This window comes from Zonotrichia leucophrys, chromosome 3, assembly GCF_028769735.1.
Source record: "Zonotrichia leucophrys gambelii isolate GWCS_2022_RI chromosome 3, RI_Zleu_2.0, whole genome shotgun sequence".
NCBI lineage: Eukaryota > Metazoa > Chordata > Aves > Passeriformes > Passerellidae > Zonotrichia > Zonotrichia leucophrys.
The window spans coordinates 82736659-82757925 of NC_088172.1; the positions used below are offsets into that span (position 1 = coordinate 82736659).

General features: G+C 42.0%; 1 protein-coding gene across 1 annotated transcript in view; it reads right to left on the minus strand.

The window, feature by feature from the left end:
- Positions 1–9309: 9309 nt before the first annotated feature.
- The window catches only part of PKDCC (protein kinase domain containing, cytoplasmic), a 35773-nt gene continuing 23815 nt past the window's right edge, over positions 9310–21267 (minus strand). Inside the window, exons 6-7 of the mRNA XM_064709010.1 lie at positions 12047–12220; positions 9310–10485 (exon numbers count right to left, since the gene is read on the minus strand). Of these exons, the coding sequence (XP_064565080.1) occupies positions 10400–10485; positions 12047–12220 (260 nt within the window). The 3' untranslated portion in view covers positions 9310–10399. The remainder of the gene's footprint in view (positions 10486–12046; positions 12221–21267) is intronic.

Consider the following 21267-nt stretch of genomic DNA (forward strand, 5'->3'; position numbering starts at 1 on the left):
CTGGGACTCGCCTGAGAGCAAAGGCTGCATGAGGAGCCAGCATTTTGCAGTCCTGCTCAGAAAGGGTGGGCTGCAGGAGGAATTTGACCTTTCTATGACAAAACCAATTTAAGTGATCAATTCACATGCAGCTCCAATTTAAGTCATCAATTCACATAAAACTGCTGTATAAAAATGATAGTGCTAATTTGATAGAGAGAAAGAAACCAAAAAGAGGAAGAAGAAAGGCAAGTTAAAGGAGCTGGAATATAAATGTCTTAAGCCTCCTTTGCCTCTCATGCACCTCACATGACAGAGGTAAGATTTTTGAGTAGAGTTCCACTAGGGAACACAACAGTTCAGGGAAAGTAGCAGGCTTTGCTCTCTCCTCCTCATCTCTTTTCTGCACCCCTGCAGTTTTTCACAAGTATTTTTCTGGTTTGGAGATAGGATGCAGGTTGTTCTCAAGGGTTGCTTTCAAGGGTAAGGATATTTCATCCAATTCCTTTGTATTTAGCTCTTAGTAGTCTTCTACATTTACCAGAAAGCTGGATAAGTTTATCTGTGAAACTTAGACATTTAGAGATAAAGAATTGTTTAGAAAATCTTCATCCAGATTGAAAAGAGGATCAGATCTCTTATGCTTATTTGCAGCAAAGGTATTCAGCATATGAAGCAGGGTAACTAATACCTTTGATTGCTGAGCTTCTCAAATTCATCTCATTAAGTGCAACTAGAGATTGGAAAACAATTTCATGTACATAAATGTGTTCTAGTAAGTCCCTTTAAATAGCAAGTGACCTCAAAAGAGAAATTTTTGAACATGCTTTTAAACTCGGCCTTCCAAACAAGGAATTTAACAACATTACTGTAAAAAACATATACACAGTAGACATTGCATTTCCACACAGTCATCTCAAATTTACAGTCCAAATTTAGGGTTCAGTTACCTCACCATAATTCCTGAATTAGTTCAACCTATAAGCCTATGCATTCAACAAGGTAATTGTGGAAAAAACCTCAAAAACTGAGATTGGAGATCCTGCACTACAGTGTTGGATCACACTGAATCTGCCTCAGCTGTTTTTACAAACTATGCTCAGAAAAATCAGAAATCCACTGCTTAGTCCAGGTCTTTATAATAGTAACATATGCCAAAAAGATTGCAGTATTGCACCCTTTTTTAGTTCCATTAGCAGAGGTGCTTTCAAAAACTTTCTGAAATAACTGTTGGGGGGAGCAATGAGCGATTCCAATCTGCCTGTAGAAATATCAACTGCTAGACATTGAAATTAATCTTCCAGGATGGTGAAAAACCCTACCTTCTTTGTGGGGAGGATGAGGTTTTGTTAAACAAATGTTTCGAATGGCTTTCTGTGGACTGTACCTGCTAGTTTCAAGATTCCAAGCTGAGCATGGTTTCCAACTTCCTCTGGACAGCATTTCTGGCTAACAGACAAACAAATTCTGAAAGTAATTCACAGAGGAAAAAAAAATTGCTGAAAACACCAAAGATGTGTTCCATTTGTAGATTTAATTAAGATATCATGCCAATAGAAAAGCACTAAGTCTTGGTGCATACACAGCAGAAAATTGTTCTTCTGAGACTAAGCTGAAGAGCTTCTTTTCAAAGTGGGAGATACTGGTCCTGCCATAGCTGCCAAGAGAAGTGATATAACACTCTTACAGACAATGTCTGGAGATGGTTTAATAATTTAAGCTCCTGGAAATCCTGATCGGCTGCTTGACAGAGAGGAGGAGACTGTGAGAGGAAAGGTCAGCTCTGTACTTACTCTTCCCCTCGAGGTCAATTGCTGGACACTGTCAGACACTGCAGCCAGGGGCACTGGCTGATTAGTCAGCCCCAGCAAGGCCAGTTTGGAGCAGATGAAAGTTGCCTGCATGACAGACTGTCAGTGTCACCACAGCTTTGCAGCTCAAACTTCACGTGACCTTTCAAAATGCAGGTGCTGCTTAGTGCAGGGCAAGGAGCTGGAGTTTGTGTTATCTGCCCAGTTTGCTTCCCTGGCACCACTCAGGACAAATCCAATGCACAGCTACATGTAATCCATGGGGCAAAGCTGGGCTCTCCTCACAGAGTGAAGCCATGGCTGAGAATCTGCGCTGCTCACTGTGGGTCACAGCTGGGAAAGGGACAGACATTAGAGAGAACAGAGTGGCTTGCATATTTTTAGCAAGTAAAAGGCCAGCTAGGATATTTTCAGCAAATAAAAATGAATCATTAGTTTCATTGGCAACTTTCAGGGACTGTTCCTTCTGACAAATAAATAAATAGGTACGAATGAATCTAAAATAGTAAATTAATGGCCTCAATTTGCCCACGTAATTGCATATCAAATTGCAGCTAAAATATCTCTCATCTCTCCATCAGGGTGCTTTGTTTGTTAAAAATAAAACCTTGATGCACACAAAGCCAGAAAACACCATGTCCCAGTAATTCTCCCCAGTTAGGCACAGATAGGTCTTACCATATATGTTTGCAAATCACATTTCTGACACAGAGACTATTGTGAAGAAAAAATGGCTTAAAACTTGACCTGAATCAATACTGAGACTGCAAAAGAAATTGGAGTGTAAACTCAGGCTCCTAATATTGTAACCTCAAAGTTTCTCTCGAATTCCTTCTTGGAAGTCATGCTTGCACTACTGAGAAAGATACTAAAATGCTTCTTATATAACTGCTCAGGAAAAGCTGTACGTGGGGAATAAACTACTGAGCTGGCATTAATTTAATTTTACTCTAGTGCTCTGCAATATGGTATATTTCACATCAGCTCCACTGTGTAAGGTTCTTCTATCTATCAACTTGAAGAGACAAGTTTGACATTAAATTTATTTCTTGGATAAATTACTGGATGCTTCTGAAGTCTACACTGAAGCATGAAGTGATAGTGTCTGCTGAAGCCATCAGTTCTTATTGACAAGTCTGGTTAAATTATCAGGTTGTATGTAATTTTATTTGAGTGTAGGAAAATGAAGGTTATAGCCAAGAACTTGGTGGGGTTTTCTTTCCTGAGATGATGATTTATTCATTTTGGCTTCAATAGCTATGGTGTCAGGCGTATTTTATATTTTTCCAACTTTGACACTTCAAACATTTGATTTCCCTTTGCAACTTCCAGCCTAAAACATGTTTCCCATTATATATATTCAAGTGACTGCCTTGCACATACTGACTCATGAGGCTGGTTTTTATTTTCACAAAATATATAACCCTATTTGAATAAAATACAGATGGTGTCCAATACATTAAACACAGCAAATTTGCCATTCCCTTCTCCATCCCCTCTGTGTTCCCCTCCCCAGATTTTCTGTAGCTGCATGAAATCTTATCAGCCTCAGCTTGGAAAGGACATGGCAACAGAAATTTGATGCCATTCATGTATGTTTTGCTGCAATAAACAATGTGCATTTTTTTAATCATTAGCATTTTTCTGTAGGATTGTGCATTTGGAGCTTTGCTTTAAAGCAAGCTTTGTGCCTCTTGGAAGGTACTGAACAGGCAGCTTCACATTGCCCTGTGGTAGAGTTTGAATAAAGGACGATCAACATGGCATATGGCACCAAGGTCCCAGGTGACAGCTGGAGCAGATTCAGCTGCATCTTACATCACCAAGCAGCTTAGAGGGGGGAAAAAAGGCCATATACAACTGTATAGGAAATTACCTAAGTAAATTAGTAAAAAACTGCTGAAATTAATTGCAGAAAAACCCGTTCTAGGTTTGCTCTGAAAGCATAATTATACTTCATAGTATGGACACATGTAACATTTACTTGGAATGCACAAGGTTTGTGGTTCTAAACAAGATTCTATCAGCATCACTAGATGGCATTGGAGGGTGCTTCATCTCAGCATAAGAAAACAGTCTGTAGTAATTTTTATCAGGAACACAAAGTTTACACACTGAATTTATCCCAGGCAAGCTGAAGGCATGCTCTATGGTGAGGGAATTGCAACATGAGGAAAGGACCAAGGCTGGCTGAGCAGTGACAGCATTGCTGAAGTTTCCTTCTGTCACACACAAGGAGCCCACCACCTCTGAGCAAAAATGGGATGACTGGAACCTGGAGAGAAATAAATTGCAAAGGATACTGAAGAAACTGTGAACTGGTATTACATGGGCTGGTGACTTTGGAGAGGTAAGAGTTAATCTCCCCCTGAGATGTAGGGTGGAATTTTTGGACTGCATATTTGGTTTTCCCTCACAGAAAATTATACAATTATTATAAAAATAGTATTTCTGTTTTTCTTACACCTTTTTTACTATATAGTACTCATGTCACTTTCCTATTACTTTTAGAATTAGACATGTTTGCCATCCAGTGATTTTTTATTTTTGTTAGCTTCAATATCCACTTTGGAATTATTGCTAACTTTAGCCACCAATTCTTCCCCATTGATTGTTACTGCACAGAAGCCATGTGGAGTCCACTGCTACTCTGATTTCTGAATTGCAAGGGTATTGTTATATTCATAGAGCTCTCTTTTACTCCTACTCTTTAGTAGCTGGTAAAAAGAGTAAAAGAGGAGTTTGTTCACCTATGAATACACAATTCCAGGAGCTCAGTCTCTAAGAAATGGGCTGTATATCACAATAATTAGAGGCTACGGAACATGTGTTGCAATGTAAGACCCCAAAATGGTGATTTCTTTTCACATCTGCCACTTCGACCCTCAATCCAAGTCATTAAACTTTTCAATTCTCCAGGAGACAGTGCAGAGTCTCTTCACAAATTCATGGCATGAATGAGCATTATTTTTTGCCTCTGTAATATTCTTGCTGCTTAAGAGCTGTCATTGGCCAAAGTTTTATAATGAATCACAGATCAGAGCCATGTACAAATCAATACCTGACATTTAACTGAATTAACTGACATTTCCATTCTCTAAAGAGGCTTTAGGTTTGTATCTCATGGGGTTTTAAGGACAGGATGGTAAAACATGTAGAAATAGTAGCACGCATGATGATCAACAGCTTGTGCCCAAGAATGAGGCAGTCCCTGCCAGTGAGTCATATGGGGATTTTTCTTAGGTCATGAACTTGCAAAAACCCAAGGTCTTGTATAAAACATTAAATGCACCCACTTGTAAAAGTGCCACTGTGTCCCTGGTCATCTATTTGTCTGACAGGCTGCTCTGCATTCCTTTAGCTCTATTTATGGAAAGCTGTAATTCATAATTACCAATTTGTACCATTATCTTCATACATGCCAGGTACTTGTAGTATTGGAAACTGGAATATGTTCTTAGGGCATACTTGAAGTTGGCAGAAGGATGATAAATAGTGATGGCATTATACCTATTAAACACTGAGTGTAAATGTGTAGAATTCATATTGCCTTCCTGACATTATTTATTAAATAATATGTCTTTAATTTTCTGTATCTTGTTAAAGCTGCCATCTAAAAGAAGGACAAGTTTTCATGTTGTCTTTGTTTAAATTTCAGAGGAACCTACATGTGCTCACATGGTCATGTACATATGGGAAAATCAGTGTATTTTTCCTCACTTATATGGCTCAAACATTTAGGTCCAAAAGGAAGGTTTTACTGAGTTCCTTCTTTGTTGAAAATGTAGCAGTCTGATACTGTTTTACGTGAACATAAATCAAAGCTTAACTGATCTACACTGGTAAAATCAAGCTAAGTAAGATCAGATTCTCATTTTATCATTTCAAGTAGCCACTGGATAGTTTAGTCTTCCTTCAGCGCCTCCCAGTCATTTGCTGAAAAACTGTGGTTAGCAGGGATTTTTTGTTTAAAAGGCACAATTTCCAATAAACACATTGTGTGCCCTCTGGCTTGACATCAAAGACAGTTTCCTAATGAGGGTGGCTCCTGCTGAATTATATTTCCCATCAGTTTGAAGAGAAGTGGGGCACCTTTTACACAAAGGCAATTGTTGACTGTACACAAGCACAAAGGGACAGCATCTTGTTTCCTTCACATTTTTTTTAAATGCACCTCTTCAAAGCATTCATTCCAATTAGAAAAAAACATCACTTGTACTTACTCGTAAGAAACCTACTTGTCAGAGCTCAAATGCCAAGGCCCATGTCTGGGCTGAAGGAAGGACAGGGACTCTGTGTGCCCTGGGAGCTCTAGAGGAGGGTAGCCCAACATGTTTTGGTCCTGCTTAAAACACAGAAAGAGGAAAAAAATATATTTTCATGACCAAAAAAACCGATTCAGTGATCACATCTCAAAAAACATTAAGCAGAGTATGACTGTGAAGTCTTTATACACTGCATTCTTTCCACCAATGTTCCTCTTCTTCTTTGAGTCCCATTTTCTGTTTCTGCAGTCGATTGATGAAAACTTTAGATGAGTCTTTTCAACCTATATCTGTTTGACTTCTTTCAACGCCATTTCACATTTTGACCAAAAGGTTAGGGATAAGTTTTCCTCTAAAAAACTTGTGAACAGTCTTGCCACTCCATTTTTTTGTTCCCCTTCCATCAATAGTAGTTTGTAGCTCACAGAATTTCATGCTAAAGAATACAATATAAGTTCTCCCTACTAAATCTGAACATCTGTGTTCACATCATCACTGTTCACATTATTATTTCCTGACAGGTAACATAATATGATCCCTGGATATTCACTGCCACCTTCAATATGCTTTGAATTACAAATCTTCTTGGTACAAGTTGATAAGGTGAATTTCAGAGGAAGGGACAAGGTCTTCACTGTGCACCTACCATGGTCAGGTTCTGCCCCAGGTGAGTGTCCCCTGTGGTTGCCATACCACAGACAGTAGCTGCAACAGGAGGAGCTGCCTTCCTGCCAGGTTGCTGTCCTCCCTGCACCCCATTCCACCATTCCCACATTTCTCACAAACCTTTGGGAAACTTGATCATGGCTGGCAGAAGGACTAAGCAAAATGCCTCAGTGAAGCAGTGAGAGGCAGGGCAAATCACAAATAATTGTACCACACTGAACTCCTTGATCTCATGTTGAAAGTACCTGACATTGTTCACCAGCATCTCACTGCCCATCCAACCCCCTTCACTCCTTATACAAACTTACCTGAACCTCTCAGCTGGAAACAGAGCCCAATTGTTTTCAGGCTTTGTCTCATGGCAATGAATGCTCATGGCAGTATTACTAATTCCATCACAGATTTCTCCCAGATGTGATGTGAGTTGTGACCACCTGTTTGAAGCTGATTACAGGACACCTCAGCTTTCCACTTAAAAAGACACACTGAAGTTGGGGAGAAAGCTCAGAAAAATGAGCTGAGATAAAGCAGTAGGCTCAGACACGACAGAGAAAAATAGAAGAACACATTTTTATTTTGCTCTAAGCTAAGATGAAAACTCTTGGCAACCCTCAGGACATCAGGCTGAAGGTGATGCTGGCCAGTGCTTGTTTTATTGCCTGGAGCCTGTTCCCAGTGGTGGGGCTAGAACCACCTCCTCACCAAACCATCAGGAGACAGTGGGCAGCTCTTGGAGGTGCTCTGAGCCTCAGACCAGCCAGGACCCCATAGTGCTGGACTGGGCCAAGCACTCAGCACAGCCCCTCGCAGAGCTGCAGCACCCATAGCCTCACACAGCTCTCACTTCTCCAGATGAACTCAACATCCTGTTTAGCACTTCATTTTGTGCACAGGCAATTGGTTTTTCACAGAGGAAATAAGCTCTCCCTGTTCAGCATGACACGTACATAAATACGTATACACATGCACACACGTGCATGTGCACACACAGACAGCAGTCCTTTAAAGCCCTGTGGGTGTCTTCTTTCATATTTCTGCCTTGTGGCTTGAGGAAGCCAGGAAATGTAAAAAGCAGTCCAAAAGTTAGGGGAAAAAACAGATAGAAATTCCTTTTCTGCAGAAAACATGAAGCAGGTCCCAAGCTGACTGGCCCAGACCTGCCAACTCACTTTGTGCCTTGCTTCCTCCTCTTCCTCCTCCTCTGTGGCTTCTCAAGGGTTTCCATGCCACATGTGCCAATCAGGCACTGCTGAATCAGACCCACTGCTGCAAAAATCACTTTCTCCACGTAAATTCAGAATTTTGCCAATGCTTACTACAGCTGTTAAATTCTCTTATTGTAGTATCACACCTCTCTTACTAAGATTTTAATCAGCATTTCCACTGGAAAGCCTTACTTTCAGAGTTATAAAGCCTGCCTGTATAAAGTTGATTACCACTGAAATTTAAAATCCAGCTTCTTGGCTCACAGATATGTTTCTTTCTTGCTTACATTATCTCTGTTTGCAAAAGCTGATATAAATTGGTTTGGCAACTTTGTTTAATTCTGGGGATAAACAATTCCTGACTAAAGAGGCATTTTTTCCAGTGTACAGAAAGTGATGGAATGAAATTATTGAAGTTACCTACTACAGCTTTAAAGTATTACCCTGAATGCCTTTTTTTTTCTTTTAAATGTTGGCATTTTTTCCATAGGAATGCAACTAAAGGATTTAAATTTAAAGAACGTTTTTAAATGCTGAGTATTTTTGGAACTGTGCAGTGCTTAATGGGAAGGAAATCACAGGAGGTTAAAGACTTTCAAAATACATACCAGCACCTCAGTGCCAACAACCCATATCACTTCAATGAACTGTGCAGTGTGTGTTGGCATGATTTATGCAGCAATTTTAAAAGAATCCATAGTGTTTGTTTATTACCACAGTATGATTGATGGGTTCCTAAGTGCAGAGCGACACAATCAGCTGAGCTATTAGGGCTGGGAGTTTGATAATTTGTGAGTTACAGCCATTACAGGACTCACTTCAGCCAATTGCCAGAGCCATTAGGGCATCGGCGACCTCAGAGAAACCTGAGACCCACTGCCCGTGGTGCCACTGTCAGACCTCTCCTCCTGCACCCCAAACTGCTGCCCGACTTCCCCGGCTCTCCTGCCCTCTCTCCCTTGCTCTCCCTGGCAGGGGCTGCTGCCCAGCCTCTGTTTTGGCCCAAGGAGCAATTTCATCAAGTCCTGCTCTCACCTTTGCCCCTTCCAAGTGCTCAAAGGCTGATAGCAGCATAAGGCAAAGCACAGAGCAGCGAAGGCTGCTCAACCACTGTCTGCTAACTGTGACTCACTTTGTGGCAGGCAACCACATAGGCAAAGCCACCAAGTACTCCAGGCACCAACAGACCCTTCCCTGGGAGACACTGGAACAACCTCAGTACTTTCTGGACAAAATATCCCAAGTTTAAGTTTACATACAACACACTGGATTGAGGCATTTATTTGAAACACAAACACACAAAAACCAAGAATAAAAGAAATTTTATTTATCTTTTTTCTTTTTTTTACAAAAATAAACAATTTGAGAAAAAAAAAGCACATATTTTCCTGACTGTACAAACTACAAAACAGTATGACATTGGTCACTTTAGCATTTACTTCATTGCTTTCACTGAAAGCAAATTCTCTAGACACACCCTGCCTTTAAGATGCATTTTATATAGAATTAAGGCTAGCATTCATTTGACATCATTAAGGTCATTTACTTCATTCACTCTAGAATCAGCAAGCGATGCCTTAGAAAACCAAGACCTGATGATAAAAGGTACGAATAAGATAGTCATTAAATTAGTACTGTTCAACCAGCTGGACTGCTTTGCCAGTCTGTCAAAGATGTGGCTTCCTGAACAATTCAAACTGATTCAACAAAAGTCTTAAGCACAGGCTTAATTGTAAGCATATGCTCAGGCCTATCCAGCAAAGCACTCGGCACTTGGGTAAGTCCCTGCCCTTTCAGTGGGACTATTCATATGCTTATGTGATTTGCTAGATCCACAAAATGGCTCTTTCAAATTAAAAATGAAACTTTATGATAACATTGGAAGCAAAAATGAAAATTAGTTGCAGTCTTGCAATTCTAAACATAAGCAATTCCTTCCGTTTGACAAATATGCCGGCATTGCATATCCCATAGCTTGAACACAAATGCTGATTGTCCTCAGCAACGTTTGCTATTCAGCAGACAAACTGATACGCTTCAGTTCCTCTGTTGTGATTGTACGTGCCCAAATAAATACCAGTGTGGAGGATACAGGCTTCCCAGAGAAATGATCAGCTTTCATCCCTGGACACACATGTATAGGTCAGAAATGTTATGTTAACCTTGCTTAGAAAAGCCAGGGCTGCCAGCTGATTTATAACCAAAATTATGCTCTAACAGTGTATCATCTCTTGTACTTTGCTTTGGGTTGTTTTGCTTTGTTTTTAAATCACATTTTCAAAATCTTGTTTTATTGCACATTCATCCTGGTCATGCAGGTTATTTCTTTAAAGTTTCCTTTAGCACTCTATAGATTAGAATGAATAATAGTGCAATTATTCTCCGGCCACAGCCGCCTTCTACCTAACAGCTGCCTATATTTATACACAAACAGCCCTTTTCACTCACGTGTCAGACTGAGCCACTTTAGGTGTCAGTCTGTCACCTTCACATATGTTATCTTGTCAGGATCAGGCACAATATGATTTGAGGCCATCTTGAAGAAGACAAGCTGCCGACCTGCATTGAATAGGAAAGAGGGGGAAGGGGAGAATATTTAGAAGTGATGAGCAAAAGGTAGCCTACCTTAAAATGCAGACATTTCAAATTCTACTTCAACCTGTGCATTCTTCAGGCCATGCAAGACTGAACTCTCTCTTAACTCCAGCTGGTATAAACCTGAACTGTTTTTGTCTAAAATGACACCAAAATTCCCCTGGTTTCAGTATCTTTACTCTTACCTAATTATAGTCAAGATATATCTGTGCACAGCTAGGACAGTAAATGAAAGAAAGGTCTGAAGACTTTAATACAAATTCCATGTGGTCTTTAAAAAAGTGTTTTGAGACTTCCACTAATAAAAACGGGCTTGGGTTGGGAGTTTAAATGAAGGACATTCGTTTGATTGTACAGAAGCAGAATCATATTTGCACGCTTGATCTTTATAAAACTGGTCAGTGTAATGTGTACTAAACATGACTTTCTCTGAAACAGCTCTTGCTAATCACTTTGTAGCTCTGGGCTTTAAACAAGCTGGAACAAGGTTTCTAGTCCTCAGACAAAAAGCAGCAGCAAGTGACAACAGCCTGGGTAGCATAAGGTACCTGCTGCATTTATATCCAAGGCCAGTATATATTATATCCATTTATATCCTTGAATTTGGCAAGTTTCTTTGTTTGGTGTCTGTGGGAGCCACAGCACAGCTCTTCTATCTCCCCACACTCACTGACCTGGCACCTTGTTCACATTCCTGCCTCCCAACGAGCTCCTGCTGCCCCACAGACCTGCAAAATCACTGCCTTTCTTTGCAGCACAGAGATACACTCCATGCCTGCTGTACTTCTGCCTTCCCTCTCTAAACTTCAGAAAATCAAATGCTATTTGCTCCCAGCCTGCCTCTCTAGGGGGCCCCCATAACACTCTTTTCTTTAAAAGTATTGCATGGCAAATGGGATGCCTCAACTACTGAGCAAAATTCCAAGCTGCAAGTTTCAGGGACTCAGGTGCTCATGCCTCAGGAATGGTACGGCAAAGGGAATGACAAATAAGACTACAAATAGTGCTGTCCCGTTTGCTTTTAATATTGCAACCTGAGATAGGAGCTGCTCTAAACTTGCTATGAATTTCCCTGTGCCAGAATAAATACTTTTTTAATATATCAATTAACTGCAAAATTCCAGCTACAAACAGTCTGACATGATGACCTAGTAGTCACTAATTAGCTACAGACAAGGTTTTAGATTTTTCTTGGTTCCATGGAAGCGCCTGCTCACACCTCCCAGAAGCACAAAAATGCAAAAAAATAACAGATCCTGTGGTTTGGTAACCTGAGGTCCACGTGCTTAGCCCTCTAGTGCCAGCTCCTGTGAGCCTGTGTGTAATTTCTGTTCCCCTGACAGCTGGCAAAGAGAAGCCTCACCAAAGAGAAGCTGCCTCAGCTGTACCTTCAGAAACTACCTCACTTCCAGTTGCTGCTGGTGGCTCCCCCAGCCCAGCACAACACACTCCCCAAGCTGTATTAAAACACTTAGGAAAGCCAGAAGAAGTGACTCAGTTCTGTTCCACAGCATCCAGGACCTACCTGTCCAAGTTGTCTGGTTAGTCAGGACGAAAGCTTTACACTGGGAGTAGCTGTCACAGATCTCAATGGCTTCGTTGACATCAAACACGGAGAGGAGGCAGCCCTTGTGGTGGTAGGATGGCCAGCATCTGTAGTTCTCATCAGGAATATAGGCTTCAGGCACCCGTCTGTACTCTGCAAATCAGAGCAGAGCAGTGGTTGGAAAGCTCCAGTAAACTGGTTGTTTTTAACAGGCAAGGTTTATTAGAGCAGCTTAGGAGCAGGATATATGATGGAAAAGCTGACGGTTTAGGCTGTACCAGCTCTGGTTTGCTCCCAAATGTGTTTATAGCTCTGCACTTTCCTTTCCTTTTCCTTCCCACCTTTCTTCTCCTCACCTTTTTCTCCAGAAAGCGTCTGTAAATAAACAGTCTGTGCACAAAACCCCTTCCCCTTCCCCACTGCGGAGGCAAGGCTTTGGTTTTATTAGGAGTTTTACAGGAAGAATGTCCCATTGAATAAACAGCGTCCACTTGAATGAACTGACTCACTGTCCTACTTCCCAACAGTGAGCAGGATTGTCGGGGTGAGACCTGACCAGGCGTTCCCAGCCCTCCCTCTCCCTCAGAAGAGAATACTATTTTTCTCTGGCTCCTTTAGAGAATGAAGAAAAGACAGGCTTTTAATTAAGCAAACTTTTTTTGCTTGCTCAGATTAGGACAAAAGAGGAGTCGCTTGATGGGCCTCTGAAGAGAAGGGAGGGGGGAGCAGCGGGAGCATGTCAGCGTGGTCCTGCCCAGCCGCGCCTCCGCTGCCCCACCGCCTGCTCCTCTCCTTGGCTGCCGTTCAGTCTCACTTGCCTTTATGAGCTGCCTCTTGTTCTCTGTTCACTGCTCCTCTCACTTTCCCAGCCACTAACGCGGCTTTCTCTAATGAATGCATCAGCAAATTCAACTGATCATTTATAAACATTTCTGTTTAGCCTCCAGACACACAAATTAATGGTTCCCTCCTGTCTCTCCTCCCCACGTCCTATTCAAAAAACTAAATAGATTCTATATTTCTTCTAATTGTGTCTATTATGGAAACCAGAGCGGCCTGCCCTGACTCACAGTCTATTCTTAAGTCACTTTGGTTCAGGCATTTTCTGCCTGCTCTGCTGATTCAGCCTGCTAATATTTCATACGGCACATTGTATGAACAGCACTGAGTCAAAGGCAACTGTGTCTGCTACTCCAAACTGTCAATATTTCAACTGGAAAAAGAAGTGCACATTCATGAGCGCTCATTCTCACCACACAGTCTGGAATAGTGGGAAACAAATGTAGTAAATACATTCTATTTTAAGCCCTAGCTCATTTAAAGTATCATAAGAAACATTCCCAAACAAGAAGCAAAATCAGAGCTGATCATGTCCCAGTTAAATCAAAAGCAAAAAAGTTTTTTTGATTCAGGAAATGCAGATTCATGCACAAGAAAAAAAAATTCAAAATGTAGTTCCACATTATGACTGGTCATTTCTCCATCAAAAATACTTATGCATTTCTTCTGAAGAGAAGTCAGAGCATAAATCAAACTGTTGGCTAGGTAAAAGTCCCTTTTTTCCCCAGTTTCTGTATCAACTGGAGTGTAACAATAATTGAATGTAACAGAAAATGCTCTTCACATGGCAACTGCTGAGTATTGATTTGTACCTCACAGCCTAGGTCAGTAAAATGATGTGTACAAATTAAAAGCAAAAAAAAAAAAAATCCATTCCCTGTAGTTAGCACTGTATGTAACCATTTATATCAGTATACATGCTATGCTGACTGGATGTAAAATGTGATTATCCACAGCTCCTCTTTGCACACCACAGAACAGCCACCTCACACTGAACTGTGCCAAGCCCCATGCCCCAGGAGGCATTCACAGAGCAGGAGATGAAGCATCTGCCTGATTCTCTGTGACAGCAGGGAGCCTGTCCCAGCCCTTCTCCAGGGCACTTTGGGAGTCTGACAGGCTCCACACTGGGGCTAGGAGGAAGTGCAGCATCCCTCAGCACACCATCACTGCACTAAGAGAGCAGCCCTACATCATACCATGTGCTTTTCTTCATGCAAGGGAGAAGCCCACCTTGAGGACCCTTATTTAATATTTAAAATATTTAAACTTTTGAGCACAGATATGCCTCTTAATAGGCCTAAAGTGCTTCCCTTTTCCTCAGCTCCCAACACAGCTCTCAGGGATTAGGCTCTCAGCTGACATACACACTTCAAAGGAGCAGCAGTGATTCAGAAGTAGGAGATAAAGTTCTCCCTTTCCATTGCCTTTTTCAAGGTGACCAAGCCTGGTAAATCATCTGGGCAGCTCAGATACATTAATCAAAAGAGTTGGGCCAGCCAGGACCTTGCCAACTGCGATGGCAAGGTCCTGGTTTGAGTCTGCAAGCGAGGATGGAAACAGCCATGCAAGGGTAGTGTCACCACTCAGCAGAGCCCTGTGGCTGTCCCTTCTTGCTGCTCCCTGCCAGTTCTGACATGAGGGAAAGCCAAAACCATCTCCAATGACTCATGGGAACAAGTACCAGGAACATAGCAGTGTGACACAGATGCAAAGAGCATTTTCCTTTGGCTGGGAGATCACCAAGCACCACGCGGGTGGAAACACCGCCACTAGAATCTGAGGGAAGGCACACAGTCACACTGGCTGGGCTCCACAAGGGCAGCTTCTGACAGCACCTCCAGCTGGCAGGAGCCACTGGATACCTGCAATCTGGGGACTGTGCTGCCCACAGGGAGGGGAGGATGCAGTGAGGGGAATGCAGAAAGGCAGCCTTTGTCCCCGCTAGCATGGCAAACAGCAGCGATGGCTGCCTGGGGGTACCTTCCCTTAGGAGCATCCCAATGGAAGGCAGCCACAAGGAGTGGAGAGCAGCGATGGCCCTGCACCTGGTTCCTGCTCCCACACCAGCCAGGCACTCCTGCTTGCCCTGGGAAGCCAACATGGAACCTCTCTTAAACTATTACAGTCAGAGCTGATCAGAAACTCATTGCAACACCAATCAAGTGGTGGTCTAAGCAAACTGCACTTCTCTTCAAAACTCACTCCATCTCCAGCAGAGCAAGGCAGCTGCCTTGTCCATTTGCATGGTAAAGGCAAGTATCCCTGGAATCCCTTCCTTGCATAGTGCTGATTTAGGGAGCTTACCCTTTAGCCCTTATTTGTGTGACTTGTGAAGAAAGGCACTCCTCTCACATGAACAGGAAGGACCTTCCTGAGGATGCTCCTCCACTAAGATGTTTCCCAGCAGTGACATTAGGCCCAGCCCTCAAGAGAGCTGGGCTTCCCCTACACATTTAAATTGGACACCACAGTGCAGCTACTCAATTAAGCAGTACTCCAATGGTTTAAAGACAGCTCCAGCCCAAGTTTTTGTCCTGCCAAGACCTGGAACTTGCTTAAATGGAGTCCTTGGAATTTGAAGGCTCACAGCAGTAAATCACATCATAAAAAGGTCAAAGTTCTGGTCAATTTCCAGACTAATGGTGTTTAAAACCAATAAATGCTTGCCTAATACTATAAATGCAGCCATAAATTTACACTTTTGTGTACATACACATAGCTTGACAGAGAGTACATAAAGTCTATCAAGGTAATGGCAAAGAATAGATCAGAGAAATGCAAGGCATCCGTACTGGTATCAGCAGAAAAAAAAAAACCTTTCCTCCATCTACTAATTTTGAGAGGATTGAAGCAACTAAATGCAGTGCAGTAAGCCTGATCTTGATGTCATTTACAGTGCATTTACTCCAGAGTTTAACACAGGGGAGGTAATACAAGAGCTCACACTTACACAGATAGATTCTACTCCAAAGCATTTTTTCTTGTAAACATTTTGGAGCTACAAGATACCTTGCTATGCTGAAGCCAGGCAATCCTCAGAAGTTTTGTTTTGTGATAGCTTTTATAGTTTTAAATATTTTTACACGGTTGTTCTGATCAATCAAAACATGCTGCTTTGATCAGGCCAAAATCTCAGAAGTTTCTTAGCGTGTTAGCCGCATCTCCATGATGGCCACACTGATCCTCAAACCAAGATCACCCACTTGTTGTGACAAGTAAGAGAGGCATCTTTAAAAGCAATCTGCAGCATCATGGTCCAGTGCAAGAGCTAAAGAAAAAAAACAGCCAATGCTTTAAATTCTTATTCTATCTTTTTTTCCATCAAAAACCACCTGCATTGTCCCAAAGCCGACTACAATCTATAAACATACTCATTTTCACTGTACTAGACTGAATCATATAAAGAGCTCCACAAGTATATAATAAACTATGTGAAACCGCCTGCGGTTTCCCCCTTTTAGCCTGTCTGAATCACCCTAAATCTGACTTTAATCAGTCCTAATGACCATTTATTTCAGCCACAGCAGCCAGACTGCATTTTTACTACCAACTACAGCTACTTGTTGGAGATTTGCCCAGTTCTCTTATCACCTGCCAATACACTGTGGGTTAATGACAGAGACACAACCACGTACATCCTTGAGAGAAAAATAATGTTGCTCCTTTTTCTCCATCCTTTATTCTTCCAGTCTCAGGAGGAACACTGGCAGTCAGCTCTGGAATTGCTTTTAATTGCTTTGCTCACAAGTAAGCAGAAAGAGCCTGATCTTGCCAATAGCAGCAAAAAGTGGTATTGAGCAGCGTTTTGCTCTACAAACAGGCCCCTCCTGATTCCCAGGGAGCTCTTGGAGAACAGCACTGGATCCAAAATAGACAATAACACACTGATGTTTTTAGTATGCTTCATTTTACTCTGAACTTTTCCTCATGTTCCAATACCTCACATTTAAACATGCTTCTGACAGCAGGCCCCACAAAGCACTGTGCACGGTTTGCTAAGAGATTGACATTTTGGTGTGCCTGAGGGAGTGACGGGCAGGCCTGTCCCACGGGCTCTGCCTTCAGCCAGGCCTGACACATCCCAACTGCTGGGAAAGCCAGGCTGGCCTGGCAGGCATGGCTCTGCCTCAGAGCAGGAGAGAGCCCTGCTCCTGTGGGGAGCGTTCCCTCACAGCAGGACAGAGCCCTGCTCCTGTGGGGAGTGTTTCTCTCTGAGCAGGAGAGAGCAAGAGAGAGCCCTGCTCCTGTGGGGAGCATTGCCTCAGAGCAGAAGAGAGCAGGAGAGAGCCCTGCTCCTGTGGAGAGCATTCCCTCAGAGCAGGAGAGAGCCCTGCTCCTGTGGGGAGCATTCCCTCAGAGCAGGAGAGAGCCCTGCTCCTGTGGAGAGCATTCCCTCAGAGCAGAAGAGAACAGGAGAGAGCCCTGCTCCTGTGGGGAGCATTCCTGTGTCCTGAGCGTGGGCCAGGCCAGGCCTCATGGCTCTTTGTGCACTCCCACTGTGCCGGCAGCAGAGCCGAATTTAAATCAGCATGCAGACCGTCGCCGAAACACAAATAAATAACCAGAGGAACAACATGTTCCCTTACATTTTATTCCTGTTAACATGACACAGCTGGAGCACTTTTCCTGCCTCGTGCCACACATCCCAGGAAGCTGTTTCATACCCACAGCCACCTCTGTGGCACACACCAATTTACCAAAGGCAACAAGCCCAAAATGTCCTACAGATGCTTAAACATTGAATGTGGTCCACCCAATCATAAAAACAAGGATGCTGATGATGGACAAGCCAGAAGCTGCCTAGGGTCACGTGTTGGGTCATTTAAGCTTGAAGACAGAGGCCCACAGGATTTATAAAAGACACTCAGCGACTTCTTTAGTGTTCTGGAAGGGAACCAAGGACCTCAGCAGAAAGCATTTTGCTGTGCAGGGCCAAGTTGGACAGGGAGAAGTTCAGCAACAGCAAAACATTACTCAGGGAACAGGGTAAATGGCTTGCACAGTGGTGGAGACACAAGTGAGCAACAAGCAACTGGTTGTGGTCCCTGCAGAACTGCACAGACCCACATGGCTGCAAAGAAACCTGCTCCTGTGTTCCTGTGTGCTGCCATTGTCTGCCTCCTGATGTGAGAGCCCTCCAGCCAGGCAGGGTGCAAAGGACACTTTCTGCCCTGTGCTCCTTTCCCCCTCAGCCCTGAGGGCACTGGGAAAGGGACACCAAGGGATATGAATAAAAATAATTTAAAAAAATATAAAGCTGACAAGATTTATTATAATATATTTTGATAGAGCAGGAATCTGGGCTGCAGTTTGTTCCTTATTTCAATAATTCTTGGGTAGATTTACAGATTCCTAAGCAGGTTGCTATAGTGATCCTGCAGAATATTTTTTTCAAAACACTGTTGTACTGTAAATATTTACATACAGCATAATCCTGCCAAATTGTCTTGAGACAAAGGAAAACACAATGTGTCTTTGCTTTATGTCCAGCCTTCCAGCTTTTTTAGCTTTGAGAATGTGCTTTAAGCTAACAACAGCAGCTAATTACAGCTTTCTGTGGGCTTGCACACCCCCAGACCTAATAATGGGTCATTTATTAGCTTTAATGAATAACAAAGCTATCCGATTTACGAGTGTTAGCTGATTTCACGCATTTCTGAGTAAATTCTGAGTTAACTGAAGGGCTGGGGCTTAGCTCAAGGGCGAGATACTTGGTACAAATCACTGTCACTTGATTGAAGTAATAAAAACCTTGATACTGGGGCATGACTTTACTGATGAACATCAGTAGTTTTTTTATAGTCTCCTTAATCTGGATAATTAATGGAATGATTTAATCATTTTTAGATAACATATGTCAGAAGAAATACATGGTTCCTGTTTTAATTCACATTCTTCTGGATTCCAGCAGGAGAGGCCAACAGCCAATGGAATATAAAAGCATTTGTTCCTGGTGTTGTTTTAAACGCTGCAATGTTCCCATATCAACGTGAACAGCAGTGTGATTTATGACTGCAGAACACATACACAGCTATCAAATGTCTCCCACGCCTCTACTCTAGGATACTAAACCAAAGTCCAGAGCATAATATAATTTACAGCACTATAAAATCTTTACAACTGAAGCACAGTGAAAGCTTAATATCCAAGACCTTCTGTAATATGACTATGTCATCTTGTTAAACTTTATTTATGAGAACACTAGGCCCGACAAGAACTTTCTTCGTGCCACTTCCCTACTGCTTATCAATATCACCTTTCTCACTTTGTGGTGTTCATAGGAGGAGGTCTTCCTTTCAAAAACATAAGTTCACATAGATAACACACTGTTTCCTCAACGGTAATGTTTTAGTTATGGCCTTACGTGACTTGCCCAAGATCATGATCTTGTCTTTCCTACTATGAATTTACAATAGTCTATCCAAGATAATGCCTAATTCCAAGCATTTAAGACCTAAGACAAATTCTGAAGCTCCATTACCTGAACCTTCTGTAGTTTCTTCTCAAAACTACAGCAAAACAAAACCTTATAATTCTTGAATCTGAATTCTCCTCCTGTTTTTTTAGGTTTTCAAAACAGGTCATGCACCAGAAAGACCTTATTTTGTCACTAAACCTTTAGATGCCAGGAGATTGGCATCACAGGTTCCTGTCATTTCTACTATTTGTGAGAGCAAAAGTGCCGGGAGTGAGTCACCTTGTGAGAGTTCTATCATCTGGAGCAAAATGGATGTAAACTTGTGCCTCCCCCATCTTGGCACCCATTAGGGTATGAATGGAAAGATGATTAACTCCAATCTGGCCTGAGAATCAAATAATCACCTTTCATTTAATCTTAACTTGGCACTGGGCAGAAAAACACCCTTCTTAAACTTTGTCTATGCTGCAGAGCAACATAGAAAGCATTTTAAAAAATCATACAATCTTAAAAACAGGGCCAAAGCAGGACCTCAACCTACAGTTTGGGAAATAATCCCAGTTGTTCCTTTTCATCCCTGTCTACCCCTCTACCAAGATCTACGCACAATATTCCATCTGCTCAGCTGTTCAGCCTTGGTTTCAGTGGTGAGGATGCAATCTCAGTTGGGAACATCCTGCCAGTAGAAGAGCCTGATTCCCTGAACACCATTCCCTTCCAGGACACCTGTCACCCTCTCCTGCAAATCCACTGGACCACAGGAGAGTTCTTCATTCCATTATCTCCAAATAAATTCTAATTAATAATTTCCAATTCCATAATCTCTGGATTGAAAATTTTAAAAATGATTTCCAACACAGTATTAGTATCAGATATCAGTTGAGGAAAGATAATGGTTTGAATTAAAATTATAAAAGTGAATATATAGGCCCATTTTAGCCCTCGTTATATAACTTCTTCATATTTGCCTGGCATGGAAAGGGAGTCTTAAAATAGAAATAGATTACAACACCTTTTCTGTTTGGTTAATGTGCCCTTAAAAACAAACTAGAAACAGGCCTGCACATCTTAAAGGCATGGCAGCTAAGTCTGAGAACACATCTAATCTAAGTGTAATTTCTAGTAACATATCCAGTTCCTCAGGCTTGTCCCTGTTTGAGAACATTTTCCTATCAAGGAATTCAATATTACACTCAGAGTATTTAATGTACATTATCCAATACGTTACATAAAGCATCTACAGATTTTCAACATCTTTGGTCACACTGTTAAGTGCCTAAGTCCATTAGCAGTGTCCTGCAAATAAAACAGGCTCCTTGCAGAGCAGGGCATTACCACCATGAACATGGGGGCAGTGGATTCTGTGTTACATTATCAAGGACTCTACAGAATTAAATTAACACAAAAATGTGTAATTATTACAGTAGCTAAATATACACAGAGCTCTGCTTCGTATCGATGGAAACCTGCACTGATACTCTGACTCCTGCTGTCCAAAGCTTCTCTCCTTGTGAGTCTTTATAAACATGACAGATATCTAAAATTCAAAACCTTCACCTCATCCTGATACAGCAGTGAAACCTGGAATCAACCAGCATCACAGAACAACTTCAGCTCTCCTGGCACTTCTTCAACAAAGGACATGTTTGTACTATTGATTGTACTGCTGAAAATAATTTTGCTGTGTTGACAGGTATCACTCACCACAGATGTGATGAAAAGCTGAAAATTAGAAAGTTAAATGAACACCTGCAACAATTTCTCTGCCAATTTTACAACAAAATAAATATTGAATTATTCTGATAAGTGGGTCAAATTCATCCCTGGTATCGTGGCCCTTTGAGGTTAACAGAGCCTCAACCAGAATGAATTTGGCTCCTGTGTCTCTTTCCTGAGCAAATGCTTCACTGAACTTTTCAAACCCCCTGTGCCAACATTC